Genomic DNA, 14,560 nt, shown 5'->3' with positions numbered 1-14,560 from the left:
ATCAGTCCGTTCTTCTAGCAAAATGTACAGATTTTGTTGGAGTAGGCAGTGCCTGGAGATCAACTTTGTTTTGTGGAACAGTAATAAATTTTGTCCTGAAGGTAAAGAGAGACAACACTAGGGATACTTTAGTAACATGATTAGCACTCTGAATAAATGAGTAACTTAAGTTGAAAGAACTGTTGGCTATATTCAGAAACCACAGGGATACATAATACTTCTTCAGGTTTTACCTAGAATTATTGGTTATGAACAGATGGGTTTTCCAAAGGCAATAGCTGTATTTTCAGAAACATCACTGTAGGAAATAACCATTATATTCTTTAAAACTTTCTTCTGTCTAGTGTTGTCTGAACATCCATGGCTGAAATCCTTATACTTAAAACTTACATGTGTTTTATTAAATAGATGCATTTGATACATATATTAAAAAAAAAACTAGTTGATGGACAAGATAATTTAGTCTGTAAGATTATTCTTTTGTGTTTTCTGTATTGATGGAAAGTTGTTAAAGTTGTTAGTCCTTTATTTGATTTTTTTTTTCTTACTTTCTTACTGGCCTTTCATTTTCATAGAGCCTGAAAAGTATCTCACATTGTGTTCTTGAAAAGTCTGTTTAAGAAATAAGAGAACAATAATAATAATTAAAAAAGTAACAACAACCCTATTTGACAGCATGCCATAGTCAGAATTCTTAAATCAAATATAACTTCTCAAGATCTTTCAATAGCATCATAAGTGTTTCTACTTTTATGTAGAGCCTTTTATTTTGCACATTTGATGCAGATCTCTCCTCACTGAAGAGTCTGTTACCTTTGTTACGTGGAAATCAATCAAGTTTTAAAATGTAGGTTTCTTCAAAAGCTTCATCTTCAGTAGAAAACTCGTATCTGATTCTACATTCTTTGCTTTGTTTTTCTGTTTTGAAAGTTATGCAGAAAACAACCAGATCCATCCTCACAGTCCTTATTAGTATTATTATTATTTTTAACTTCTTTCTCAGTTGGGAATTGATCCTTAAACCAGGGAACAAAAACCACACTGCCTCTATTCCCTCCAGTTGCACAGCACTGAAGTGTCACATCCTTCCCAGCCTGAGGATGCTCAGTAATGTACTCTGTCTTCAAAGTGGTGGCTGCTTCCTGATGAGGACCAGAACCTGAGAGAGAGGATAAAGATAAAGAGGATAAAGAGAGGAAAAGAGGATAAAGAGGATAAAGGTCTTGGCACCAAACGTGCCATGTTGGCATGGTTGTGTTCTACCACTACAATGGTTATTTTTTCACATTTCACTGAGGTCCTGTAACACCAAATAACTGCCTGAAGAGACAGTGGTGTATATACATATAAGACACTCCACCTGCTCATTCCCCTTGTTTGAATTTGGCCTCAGGCAGGCCCATATGTGGGACTATGGTGGGATCATAAACCTTCCTGGGTCTCTGCATTTCTCCATCTGCCTGGACTGCCAGAGATCCCTTGCTGCCTCCCTCAGGTGATTTCTGCTGCAAAAAATCTTCCTGTAGCAACTGCTAATGTTAACATGTGGACAAATCCTCTGTTAGTGATGGACAGGCACATCCTGCCTGCTTCTGCCCCTTCTATACAAACCAAGAGCCCTGTAGCAGATAGTAGAGGTGAGCTTACTGCATAAGCCATTCTCTTCTCATATCTTTTAATAATATTTGCCTAGTGAGGTGAAAATCATGCTCTGGACTGTTGTCATTAGAATGGCCTTTATAACTTTGCTTTGTTTTAAAAGGCTTTGTTTACCCTTCAGGGGTTTTGTGGCACCCATTTGCAGTCAGACACAGTTTATTAGCAGCCTTGTTAAATCCTTCTACAAAGTAGGAAGAAATACAATTTCTTACACTAATAATAAACTTATACTGACTTATATATGATATTTATAATACTTATATATGATTATATCTACAATAGCAAAGGGAGTTAATGTATACAGAGAAAAATCCGCAGTCTTACATTTAAAAAGTTACCAAGTTTATACCACTTTGCAACACTTCTAACAGTATATTCTCATTCCATATTATTTAGCAATCACTGATTTTTCACATTAACTCGCGGAGAAACTACTCCAAAGTATGCTGAATTCAATAGATGTCTTTTTACTGACTATGAAAGTCTTTATGCAGTTCAGAGAATGTAATTCTAATTAAAGTGAAGTTCAGGCACTTGCATCTCTTTCATTTTATGAAAGCACTGGTCAGCATTAGTTGCAAGTTTTGAGCTGATTTTAGTGAGGTGTAGTGCTTTTTTTTTTTTTTTTTTGCTTAAAGATTGGTTCATTCAGTACATAACTGGGATAGAAAACTTGGTAACTTCCACGTTATTCTGACATACAGAAATACTTATTTAGAGATGTAATCTTCTTTAGATAAGTTCTAATACCTTTAATAACTTTGAGAAATATCTTATGCCATTTTTCAGCCATGCTGAAATAAGTTTGAGTGTTTGCAAATTAGTATGCAAACTCAGACTGTCCTCTAGGAGATAACAAGCCAAAAATAAAACAATACAATTTACCTGCAAGGCTCAGTGGAAAGGCGCTCTCTACACAGCATTGAGTTGCTGGATGAATAACCTTGCATCTTATTTTAATATTCTCTGATGCTTTTGTAGAAACCTGTAGTTTGCTCATGCAAAATTATAATCCATTTTCTCCTATTTCAGTTATAATAACTTGATCGGTTTCAGGTAGCTCTGTCCAGTCTTTATATCATACAACTCTGATTTCCTTAGGTACAAAATTTGATACAGAAACTTCATGACAGGCAATCTTATTGGCTATGGTTCTGCAGGCATATTTCTGATCTCTGAGAGACTTTGCTAAATAAGAAAGAATGGTTTCTATTAGCAAGATGCTGCAGTAAATTATTTCTAGGATACTAAACCGAGAGTGATTTATAACAGAAGAAACTGCAACAGAATGAGAAGTATTCACCTGCTTCTCTTTGATTCCTCAGCACCTGTTTTTAGTAGCATACTGTACATATATACATATGTGGAACATACTAAACCAAAGGAATTTTGCCTTTCACGAAAGGGTTCTTTCTGGCAGCAGAAGTAAGACCTGCTGTATCTGACACATCTAGCAATGTGATAGCAATTAAGCACTTGTCTTAGGTGCACCTATTTTCAGCACGCTCACCTAGATGCATCTCTTCCAGTAACTAAAATTTCAGGAAAAATGTTGTTATAAAATGACTTACCAACTACCTCCAAAGAAGCTGCTCCTTGAGCATCATTAGGAGTGACAGTGACTTGGCATCTGTATAGTCCTGTTTCCTCCGGCTGTATTTGTGTCAAAAATAGGGCAGTATTGTGTTTTTTAACTTTATGTTCTAACATGTCAGATCCAGCTCTAGAAGGACAGTGGTTTCCGGCTACAAATGTAAACAGTATTTTTTCCTGGTCTGTATCTTTGGGTTTTTAAATATCAGTTGATTCTCATATTGTTGATATCTAGTGTGGTGTATTATGCCTGGAGATCAAGCATGATATGGATATATTTGCATTGAGGAAGAACATCACTGGCTTAGTGCTCATTTGTACTTTCAGGGTCTCTTCAAAGAGGAAACAGCATATTGTAAGAAATGCATTAAAAAAATTTCTTGAAACTTGGCAGCTTTTATTTGTCTCTTGAGGGATAATTCAATTTTCAATATCCTATTTCATTATGCCACCACTATTAATCTTTCTCCATTTGATTTTAAGCTTCTGAATTGGCTTTTAAATTGCTCTATAATCTTTGTCTTGGACTCCCCCTAGTGAAGAGATGATATGCTACAGGACTGGGAAATCTTTCTGTATTATAATACATGTTGTATCGCTTCGTCGTCGTACTAAATGCATTAGCAAAATATGCACATGTGTGTGTATGTATATACATATATATATACACACACACACACACATATATATCTTATCTATACGATATCTAAATGTTCTCTCGATATAGTTAATTTTACAATTTACATCTGCAAATAACTGCAATGAGACAGCTGGCTCCAGGAAGAACAGAAGATATTTAAGTGTTTCCATAAACTTTTTTTTCACTTCTTTCCCGAAAGCAAAGAGTAAAGGGTAAAACGAATGGATTAGAAGCAGAAACAGTTTTGCTTACGGACCAAATCTAAACCTGGAAGGCCTTCCCACTCTCCTGTACAGTCCAACGTCTGCACAGCAGACTGTGCCTGCTCACTTTTTCATACAAACCCTGCAGCATAAAAGAGAAACCAAGCACAGCATGCCAGGAGAAGGGATTTTCATCCCAGAGGCCCTGCTGGGAGCAGTGTGTGTGTGTGGGGGGGGCGGGGGAATGGCCATGGCCTGGCCCAGCCCAGGCTCCCTTAGTGGCTGGTGGGATCCTGCTGCAGACCCACAACAGCAGCCAGAGGATGGGCACCCCATGGCCCAAAGCTGCCACCGCTTCCGCTTGGCCCCAGGGGCAGCAGCAGGAGTACTCCCCCCACTCCTCCGGTGCTTGACTCCTCCCCACCCACATTAAAAACCACGCCAGGTGTCCACCACTGCACCGAGTTTCAGTTTAATCCAGTTAAAAACTAATCTATACAAAGTTTGAGCAGGGCATTTTTCTACAGACATTGCACTGGAGGACATGAATCTGCACAGCATTGACCAAATCATACCCCCTTCATCCTCCTGTTGAAATCCTCCAACTAACCATCTCTTACTTTTATTCTAGGGACTGATGTCTGTACAGTTACATTCAGTTTTCTTGCAATGGCCTTATAAATGAAAAGCAGAGGAGTAACCCCCCCCCCAACAGGAGGGACATTTCAGTCTCTTATTTATCTTTGAAAATAGAAGAAGTAATAGCTTTCTACTTCCTCATTTGGCTCTAAGCTTAGTTTAATAATTTTAAAACTTTAAAAAGCTCCTGAGAAGTCAATACCATGGTGGAAACATGCTTTAAGTGGATAATAATTTGCAATCTATTTTATGGAATAGAGAGGAGTATCCAATTAAAAGAAAACATCATCATGGAAACCAACAAATACATAAATCTTTCATGTATAAGCATGACTTTTAGCACATCGTTGCATAATTGCCAAGGCAGGTGTTCCTGACAGTAGCAAAAACTCTTAAATTAATTAAAATACTTTGTCTTTGCTACACTCAGACCTCTGTTCACATGGGCTTGACAAATGGTGCTCTTTTGCCATACAGGAGAATGAGCTGGACAGTATCAGGTCAAGCTTGATGTTACACAGGTCAGACTAGTAGAACCTATCATCTTCTGAGAGTACATCACTCAGCCTTGCTATCTTTGCAGACATGTAAGGCAGGGAACTATTCATACAAAACTAGGGAACTGGGTGGGCAAGCATGAAGCAGTAACTGGGGACTGCATCTCAAAAACTTTTCAGGCAACAAACTTAAGATCTATTCAGTAGGAGTTAACCGTTGACTGAAGCTTTGGTGACTTCCACGTAATTTAGGGCAAACAGTTGTCAATTTGATTGAACGGTTGATTTTTGTTACAGATCTGACCACACAATTTAAAAGTTAAAAGACTGCCTTTTTCTACTTCTACAAAATGATCAGGAAAACTGTAGTATGTATTGTTAAAGTACAAGCTTGCTAATTAACACTGACAAGAACATTTAAATTTCAGATAGTTGAAGGAAAGGTGTGTTTGTTATGTTTTATGTTTTATCTAGTTGTTTTATGCTAAACACCCCTTGGTGGCCACTGACAAGTAAATCTAGTAACTTTTGCTAATACTAACTCCTGATGAAATGACAAGTGAAGTTCCTGGCTTCTCCAGGCAGTTGCCACAGGTAGCTCTGATGCTCACTACACCACTGTGAGAAGCAGCTGAGTTCAGCACCTAAGACAAAAGAGTTCTTTAGAAAACTAGATGTTTTCAGGAGCTGGTACAGGTAAATGGGTTTAAAAAGGACATAATGCCTATCTGGTAGAGCAGGGAGAGACAGGTTCTTACAGTCAAGATAAAACAGATGTTGTACTGAAAACTTGAGCTGGGCAAGCACTTGAAAGCAGTTACTGCATTACATATAATGGTATTTGTAACAAAATAGATGTAATATGAAAAAAACTTATTTGTATTGTAGAAATGCCTTCAGAGTAAAGGCTTCAGCCCTTCATTGTCTAGAAACATCTGTATCATTCTTCCTCTGTAGACACTCATGGGGGAGAGGGGAGATGGATAGTTTTTCCTCTGATATCCAAGTAGTCCCCCCTCTGCTTCCCTCCTCACTTGAATATCAGCGTATAACCCCCCAGCCACAGCAACACACTGAGAAATTCTGTTTTAAGTGAGAATAATATAACATATCTTGCTAATACAAGTCCTCTGGATGTAGCTGTAACTATGTCTGGGCCTCTCAGCAAACAGATAAAATTGCAGAAAGGTAATTCAGCCTCCAGATAAAGATATAATCAAATTGATGTTAGAATAGCAAGAAATGACAAATAGTGGACACATTAGTTTGAGAAACCGAATTAGTGTCAACCACTGGGTTAAGAACAAAGTAAAAACAATAGTAGAAAAGTCTAATTGTGGCTTAAGCAGAATAAATACTGCCAAAAAGGAAATGGGACACACCAATTTACAACACAAGAAAACAGAATCCATTCTGGCAGTGAATTCTAGTACGTTGTGTGGAGAACAAGAATATGCTCAGTCCTGATGAAATAAGTATTAAACACAGAAGGAGGATGCCTAGCTGCTACCTATCAAAACTCTTCAGAGTTGAGAAGCTTCTTAAATGTCAATACAAAATGACAGTAATTGCCTCCTACCTTTCTTCAGTTTGCCTAACATATTCAAGCCTTATTCTGAAAGGAATATATTTCTGTAACAGAGGTTTGCCTCTATTTCTTTGCTCAGAACCCAAATGATCTCCTTTCATGATGCTGTCAGCAGTTAGCCACAGAATAGGAAGGAAATGCAAAGGATACCTGCCAAGGTACGTGTGTATCAGTTCAAAGCCAGCATTACACTACCAGAACAATCCATGTTTGAAAACAAACAAAAAAGATCCAGACAGAGTTTGGGCTTTAGGATACTTTCAGTCTAAAACAGATGAAAAGCAAGGGCAATCACACAGGTTTTCTGCATAATAGTAAAACCCACAGGAAAAAAATCAACTGTTGTTTTTATGTAAAATCTTGGTTTACATTATTAGGGAGCTATTCTGATTCGTTATCAAAATAATACAATCAAGTAGCACCCCTGTTATAGGACATGTCATAAAACTATATCAACTGCTGAAAGACTAATAAGCATTAATAGTGAGACTCTCAACAGCCAAAGAATTATATCTGAAAAGAGTTTTCTGAAGCACATGCTGCATTTTGAAAAATCAGGTATTATCACCGGAGGTAGGATAATCTGTACAGAAAAAGAAAATGAGTCCTGTTCTGTTTTGCACAATATTTCCATTAACATAAAAATCTTACTTAACATGCAAAATTTTGAGATCAGCTGGCATCTGATGAAAGAAACAGGGACAAAAGTACTGTCCCAAGTGCCAGCTGAGTATTCAACTGCCACACAGAATTAATCTTAACAAGGAGGATAATTCAGATCAATACACCAGAAGTACAGTATTCCTACTGAAGGCTAACAGTGAAATTCTCAGACTTCTGTAAACATGAAAAATATTCAGTGTTCCACATAACTGTGGAGGTTAGATTTTAGAAAGTGCAAATTTTCTGTGATTAAACATGCAAAGTTTGATTTTTATTTTGCCTCAGAGAAGAAAGGGGATGGTAGTGCTGGCAATGGTAGATCTTTCTTTAGTTGTTGTCTTTAGTTCCTCATATCTTGCTGCTCAGCAATTGTGGAAAGAGTTTCTACATAAAATAAGACCTAACTTGGTATTCAGGCCAGCTCTCTGCTGCTTCTCTGAAAGAATTTTGATTCATGGCTAACTACCAAATGGCAGCTCAGCCAGCTTTTTGCACAGTCCAACAGCTCAGTCCCTTGGCCATAAAAACCCTTAGTACTGGTAATTTCTTTCATTTCCTCCTCCAATAAAGCCTCTAAGCGATCCCCTTATTGCCTTTCTCAATGATGCATTTGAAGAGAAAAATAATTTAAATTAGTGATTCAATCTGATCAGTATTTTAATCTATAACATTCCCAAAGAATTTACAATCTGGGGAAGGAAGTGGAGAGTTCATGGTTTCACTCTGATTTTTTTTTTCCCCCTTTACCCTCCCCCCAAAATAATGACAGTATAAAGTTGAGGCACAAGTGGTTAAGGGTGAACTTGAGCATGATCAGTTCTAGCAGCTGGTTCTTGAACATGTCCTGGTGGTAAAGGCTGATCACCTCCTGCAGGATGGTTTGGTGCATCTCCAGCTTTGTGTTCCCCAGCTGTAAAACAAGGATAAAACCTCTGTAACTTCTTTATTAAATTAACTCCAAATGTGAAAAGTCTCTAAAGGAAAGTTTCTAGTGTAAGGACAGTCAAACAATAAGTTCTACTGTTGGCTTTTAAGTGGAATCAACAAAATCATAGCAAGACTGCCCTAAACAGGGCATTATTTTAATAAGCAAAATTTCTTCTTGGATTGCTTACTGTTTCTCTTCTTTATGAAATGTTCTGTTCTCCCTGTTACTGACACAACAGATTGGTTCTCTGGAAATCAATTTTTTCTTTCTAAAACATATTATTTATTTGTGAAACCTTTAATCCAAATGAGGGAAGTCTGAAGAAATAACTTGCTCCTGTATTTTATTCCTCGCTGTGTCAGCAATGCTTTTAATGTTTTCCCCTTGCCTACCTTGGAGTAATGCTAGTTTTTATAGATTGCTTAAGATTCCATGATTTGCAAACATGTTTTATGGTTTTTATTGTTGCTGGGTTTTTTTTCCTCTTAAATCATCGTTAGCGTAGCTCTCTAGTAGCCCAGAGCTTAGACATATTGGCTATTTGGGTCCCATTAACTCAGTAAAGGAGTAGTAGCCATTTGTGGCTAATATAATTAACATGTGCAATACTTAATTAAATGGCATTGCAGAAAGGAATTTTTTTTTGCATAAAGCAATACGTATTTGTTAAGAATAGTATTTGTTGCAATACTGCCAGTATCAGATGATGCATCATTAGTCCAAGCCCCAGGACATCTGCTATTACACATGGTATTTTCACTGAAGTTCTGCATGTGAGGCTCTCAAAGTATCATAAAATGAGATTAGCCAAAGGCAGTTTTGAAGTAAATGAAAGACAAAATGAAATTGTTACTCTTTTTTTTTTTTTTTTTTTTTGTGCTGTTCACAAAACTCAGTGGCTTACAGATGGAACTTCAGGATATTTAAAGTGAGCTGTAATCACCGACTCTAGCAGTTAAGTTTAAACTCCCTCTATTGCTCCTGCAGGAGCAGTTAAGAACATTAGTATTCAAAAAGCTGTCAGGATATAGCCCAAGGACTTATGTTCGAGATGAATGTCAAATACTTATTGTGCTGCAGCACTGATGATCTTAGCACACGAACATGGAAGTCAAAGTCATATTAGTTTCAACTTTTCCAGAGGAGGAAAAAAAAGATAAATTAAGATGTATGAGAAGAGCAAAGTCCTTTTAAATCACACAGGAAATATGGACAATGCATTAAGGATAAAAATATGCTGGCTACCTGTTTGATTTTTTTTTTTTTTTTGACATCAAAGAATAAATGCAATTATTTATTATGTCTATCCTTATCTTCTTTGAGGGAGTTGAAGTAATTGGTCTTTTCCACCGTCTAAAGCTAACTTGTTGTGATATGTTGTGCCCAGTTGATGACAAGCTGGCCACGGAGGATAGACCTGTTGAAAGCATTTAAATGTGTACATTTGTTCTGCAGTCTGAGACTAGAAATAAAGTTTGGGATTACCATCTGCAACATGAGAATAAGCTAATGGAGACATAACCAACAGCCTAACTGCTGATACCATGAAGTGATAGTGGCATTAACTTCAGCTTTTGTGTAAATATTAAGGATCACGAGCAGGGCTGTTCAACAAGAAGGGAAGGATACATTACTATGACTTCATATTCTTGGTACCCAAATCAGGTATATTATAGCATGTGTACACAAGGCAAACTACCTTTAATCCACCTGAATCTCTGTTGTTAATGAAGCCACAGAATATCAGGCAGGCCTGGTCATTTTTACATCCCAATTCTTCCCTGGATGCTCAGAAATTCTGGATCTCAGTATGTTTAGGCTGACAGGCAGAACATTTGCTCCAGTAAATTGGAATCTTTCCTCTCAACCCATCTGATGTCTCAAATTATGCAAGAGTGAACTTTTTTTTTTCCTATGGACCTCAAACTACTGAGATTTCAGAAACTCTTTAGAAAAATTCCATACTTCCCTCTTAAAAGCAGCTCTCATATAAATTTTTTTCATGACTTTTACATTGGATAACTGTGTATCTACACAGAAAAATACATACGGGGTTGGAATTTCAGTTCTCCAGCTGGTCCTGCAGGAGGATTTCCTTGCTGCAGCTTCTTTTGTTCCATCTGTTTTACAACCTGGTGAAAAATAAAAGACCACACTTGAAAAACTTAACTGTATCAATTTCTGATGTGACATAACTGATCACACTTAAGAGAAATATATGCAGTCATGTGAAGTCTTTGTTAGTTGGGATACTACTGAGTTGAGATGCTTGCGTTGTTTGCTATAGCATGCTATAGTATGAAGCAATAGATTACATTCTGCTGCAGTAAAATTAGTTTAGAATTCAGCTGATGTTCACTTGACAAATAAACAATGTACAGTTAGGGACTGTTGTGATCCTTTACAGTTAGAAGGATATAGAAAAGGAGGGAATCCTTCTATTCTTATGAGTATACCTGCTGAAACTCTTGCTTCTGAGCCTGAAGCTGGTCATGCTGCCTCTGTAGCTCTTCCTTCTGTTTCTGAAGATCTTCTGCCTTCTTTCTAAGTTCATCTTCCTGCTGAGAAATATGACTCTCAAATTCCTTTAGCTCCTCCTCAGTGAAGAGCTGCTGTTGATCCAGTGTCTGCAAGAAAATATAAACAAACATGAATGCTTACACAGGATTACACATCTATTTTGATTATATTCCTAGCGGAACTACAATTAGCTGGATTCTAAACTCCTTCAGACCCTCAGAATTTTGATCAAACGAACCTCAACTTTGATCTAATTACTGAGACATGACACTGTAAAGGTGTAAAAAAACACCTTGTTTTGAGTAATAAGGAAATGGCTAAATCCTATTACAGATTTGGATTCCTCTTGTTTCCAAATAAACTGTTATCTTCCATTTACAGTGATTCATAACCAAAGTGTCTATTCTGTGTTTGAAAAGCATGTGCAAACAAACTCTTCTAGAATCCACACGGTGGCACAATACGTCTCTTTGTGTGTGGACCACAAAGATTACATCTGATTCAGTCACACACATACCAAAAGAGAATAAAAAAAAAAAAAAAAAAAAAACCCACCACAGGTCAGAGACGTGCCATTTTGTTTCCTGGTTTTAGAACAATGGTAATAGTATAGTATGTTGCACTTGAAACACAAGCTCCTTACCTCCCAGCTATCTGGCTCCAAAAATTCTTTCTTCTCTGTAGCTCTCAGAAACTCTTCCAAAGTTACTAGCCGGTCCTTGTTGATGTCCACCTATTTGAAGCAAAAATTTAAACTCAACCTATAGGATATTTTTTAGTGGAAACAATATTTAATTTCATTATTCAAATGTCTTCAAATTTAACCATTTTGTTTTTAAACAGTCCTATTTTCAAAAGAATGTCTGAAACATCTTTTTAGAAAAGAATTTTTTTCTCAAAAGTTCATATAGTTTAATAAAAATGGAAGTAAAAATTGAATCCTCATATTTTACTTCAATACTGATTGGCTTTACTGGAAGCATTACGTGTCGTTACAGCCCCAAGACTAACAGAAGCATACTTTTTTTTTTCTCTCTCTCTTTGAGAAAAAAGTTTTGTAATTTTCTGGTAACCATTTTGTAACTGTGAGTCACAGTAAGCTCCACTGTTGCACAGGGACGATTTTAAACAGCAACAAATAAATAGCATCAGAACCCTTTACATGGAAGGGAAGAAATGCTTCTCTTTATGACTAATAGAAGTCCAGGCTTGCTGCATTCCTCAAACTTAAAGAATACAGCTAAATATAGAAGAGGCACAAGTGAGAATCAGTGGTTCAAAACATCATCTTCCTTTTCCTCTGTCTCTAAGCTTGAAGCCTATGGAAACTAATAAATGTATTTACGCTCACAAATAATGCCTTGAGCTCTCAGACTCTATTCTAAAGGGACAAGAGCTAGTTACATGAAGGAAGGTACTGCTCTGCTCTCTCTTCCCACACCTAATCTTACCTATTTTGCCAGGACAAAACAGTACATTTAGGGTTTTCCCTGCTTTATACAGACTTTACAAGGAATTAAAGGAATTAAATCTGAGAATATCTGCAAAAAGGGGAGGCTACAGCACAATTCATCCTCTGGAAATTTCTAAAATGTAGTCAGCAGACATTTCTGTCAGAGTAAGTATAGGACTCAAGGACTGTAACTTCATGTGAATCCCAGCACAAGCAATGTTCAGTATGACGAGTCAATCCCTTTTACTGTACTTGAACAGCTCTTCACATCAAGAGAACTGTATTTGTTTAACAGAATAGGAAAAGGGCAGCTGCATTAATTGTTAATTCATACCTCATTCATTACATGCTCTCTCATTCTCAGCCTTTCCTCTTCCATTTCAACCATGTCATCCTCTTCATTTTTAGGGTCATAGACTTTTTCCAGCTAAAATTGAAAATTAACACATTAATCTGAAAAAAAAAGGCTGCTCATTCAAATGACAGAGCGTATTTGGAATAGTAACGTGAAATATTGCTAAAGAAGTTAACCTTTCTTCCTTCACAGTTCATGTGGACTGTTGTAAATTCAAAGCTGTGGACATTACAATAAAATTCACCTTGACATGCAGTCTGATCCTACATTTGACTCGAAGCAGAAAGAGCTTCCACATGGTATCTGGAGCAGGGGAGGGGAACTCTTACTGGAGCACAAAGCTGAACCTATAAGCATTCACAGTATTGTAAGACAAACTGAGTGCTGAACTTAATGGTCTACTGCTCTTCTTGCACTTCTTTTTGGTGAGTTCATGTTTACTTGCTACCAGACTGACTTAGCTTTCTCAGTTATTAGTATTTTTAAGGTCCTGGACTAATTATTTGTTTTTAAAATTACAAAATTGTAAAATGCTGGGACAGACTGTCTAGAAGACTGTCATATATCTTAGGGGATATATAAGGATCATATATCATAAGAGGGGATTAGCTCAAAGTATTGTTAGAAATCTTTATCTGTACATTTCATTTCTTACAAAATTTATCATAATCTGAATTTATCAAGCTTGTGTGAACAATATTTCCTCCCTGATTCATAAATTCTAGGAAGAATCTAAGAACAGATGGTGGCAGGCATAATAGTGGATCGTTGAATGAGAAATGTAGGGTTTCTTCCTCCTTACACATTTGCGTTTTCACAGATAAGGAACAAAGGTTTAAAGAAACTACAAGCTTGCCTACTTGACCAGATGCACACGTGCTCCAAGCTAGGTGGACATAACAGAAATTATCTCTGCAGCCACTTCTAAATGCACTGCCCCGAGCCAGTAAATGCGACCATGACCCGTTTTTCTCTCAGCTAGGCTTATTACTCTAGGCTAGCACTGAACAAGTAGAGCTACCCAGTTTCAGAACCTCTACCTGGCTGCACCTAGCCGGAGCAGGTGTGCAGCTCTCTATGCTGCAAACCATACAGCTACAGATATTCTGCAGATTACTTAACAATCTTAATCAACAGCCTGTAGCAGAGGAATATATGAGCGCTAGGTCTCTCGTGTCTGAGAGCTTCAACTACTTTTTTTTCCTGATGATATGATTTTATAGTTTTATGGAGGTGTTAAAGACATATAAAACTTGGCATGAGTATTCTCACTTGTAGTACAAAGACTCCAGATGTGCTTGCAAAGACTGCAGACAGCCATGTAACCATTTATAGGAAGAGCTGAGGTTTCTAATTTTTTTTACCTCTTTAGTAAATAGGGCTTCTAATTCTTGCTCATCCAGGAAGCCATCATTATTCACATCTACAAAAACAAGTATTGAAAATACAAACCAAATAAATACAGAAAGCAATATATGTAATAGTTCTCCATGAGTTCGGTAAATGTCAGCATACAGTCTGGCATGGATTAAATGCCTTATCTAAGGAGATGCTGGTTACATAGGTCAGTTTTTTATTTAAACAGGCATTGGCTGAATTGTATCACTGTGTCTGGCTACCTGGCTCTTAACTGCTGGTTGGGTAAGTTTGGTGCAATCTCTCTAGTTCTTGGATTAGCAAACTGAAACAGATCACAGTAGGATTGCATACAGTGCAATTGCCAAAAATACTTCTGAAAACAAGGAAGTTTTCTCAGATTAACTACATTTGCACCAGGACCAAGAAAATCTGTAGAAAAACTTTATTAACCAGCAATATGACC

The 14,560-nt window shown here is 37.1% G+C and overlaps 1 protein-coding gene across 1 annotated transcript in view; it reads right to left on the bottom strand.

Moving 5' to 3' along the window:
* Positions 1-4,551: 4,551 nt before the first annotated feature.
* Positions 4,552-14,560, bottom strand: part of NUCB2 (nucleobindin 2) — a 32,511-nt gene continuing 22,502 nt past the window's right edge. Inside the window, exons 8-13 of the mRNA XM_062577048.1 lie at positions 14,103-14,161; positions 12,718-12,810; positions 11,574-11,663; positions 10,867-11,037; positions 10,461-10,542; positions 4,552-8,392 (exon numbers count right to left, since the gene is read on the bottom strand). Coding sequence (XP_062433032.1) covers positions 8,274-8,392; positions 10,461-10,542; positions 10,867-11,037; positions 11,574-11,663; positions 12,718-12,810; positions 14,103-14,161 — 614 coding nt within the window. The 3' untranslated portion in view covers positions 4,552-8,273. The remainder of the gene's footprint in view (positions 8,393-10,460; positions 10,543-10,866; positions 11,038-11,573; positions 11,664-12,717; positions 12,811-14,102; positions 14,162-14,560) is intronic.

This window comes from Rhea pennata, chromosome 5, assembly GCF_028389875.1.
Source record: "Rhea pennata isolate bPtePen1 chromosome 5, bPtePen1.pri, whole genome shotgun sequence".
Lineage (NCBI taxonomy): Eukaryota > Metazoa > Chordata > Aves > Rheiformes > Rheidae > Rhea > Rhea pennata.
Note: the sequence above shows the minus strand (reverse complement) of the source record. Positions and strands in the feature narration are given on the sequence as shown.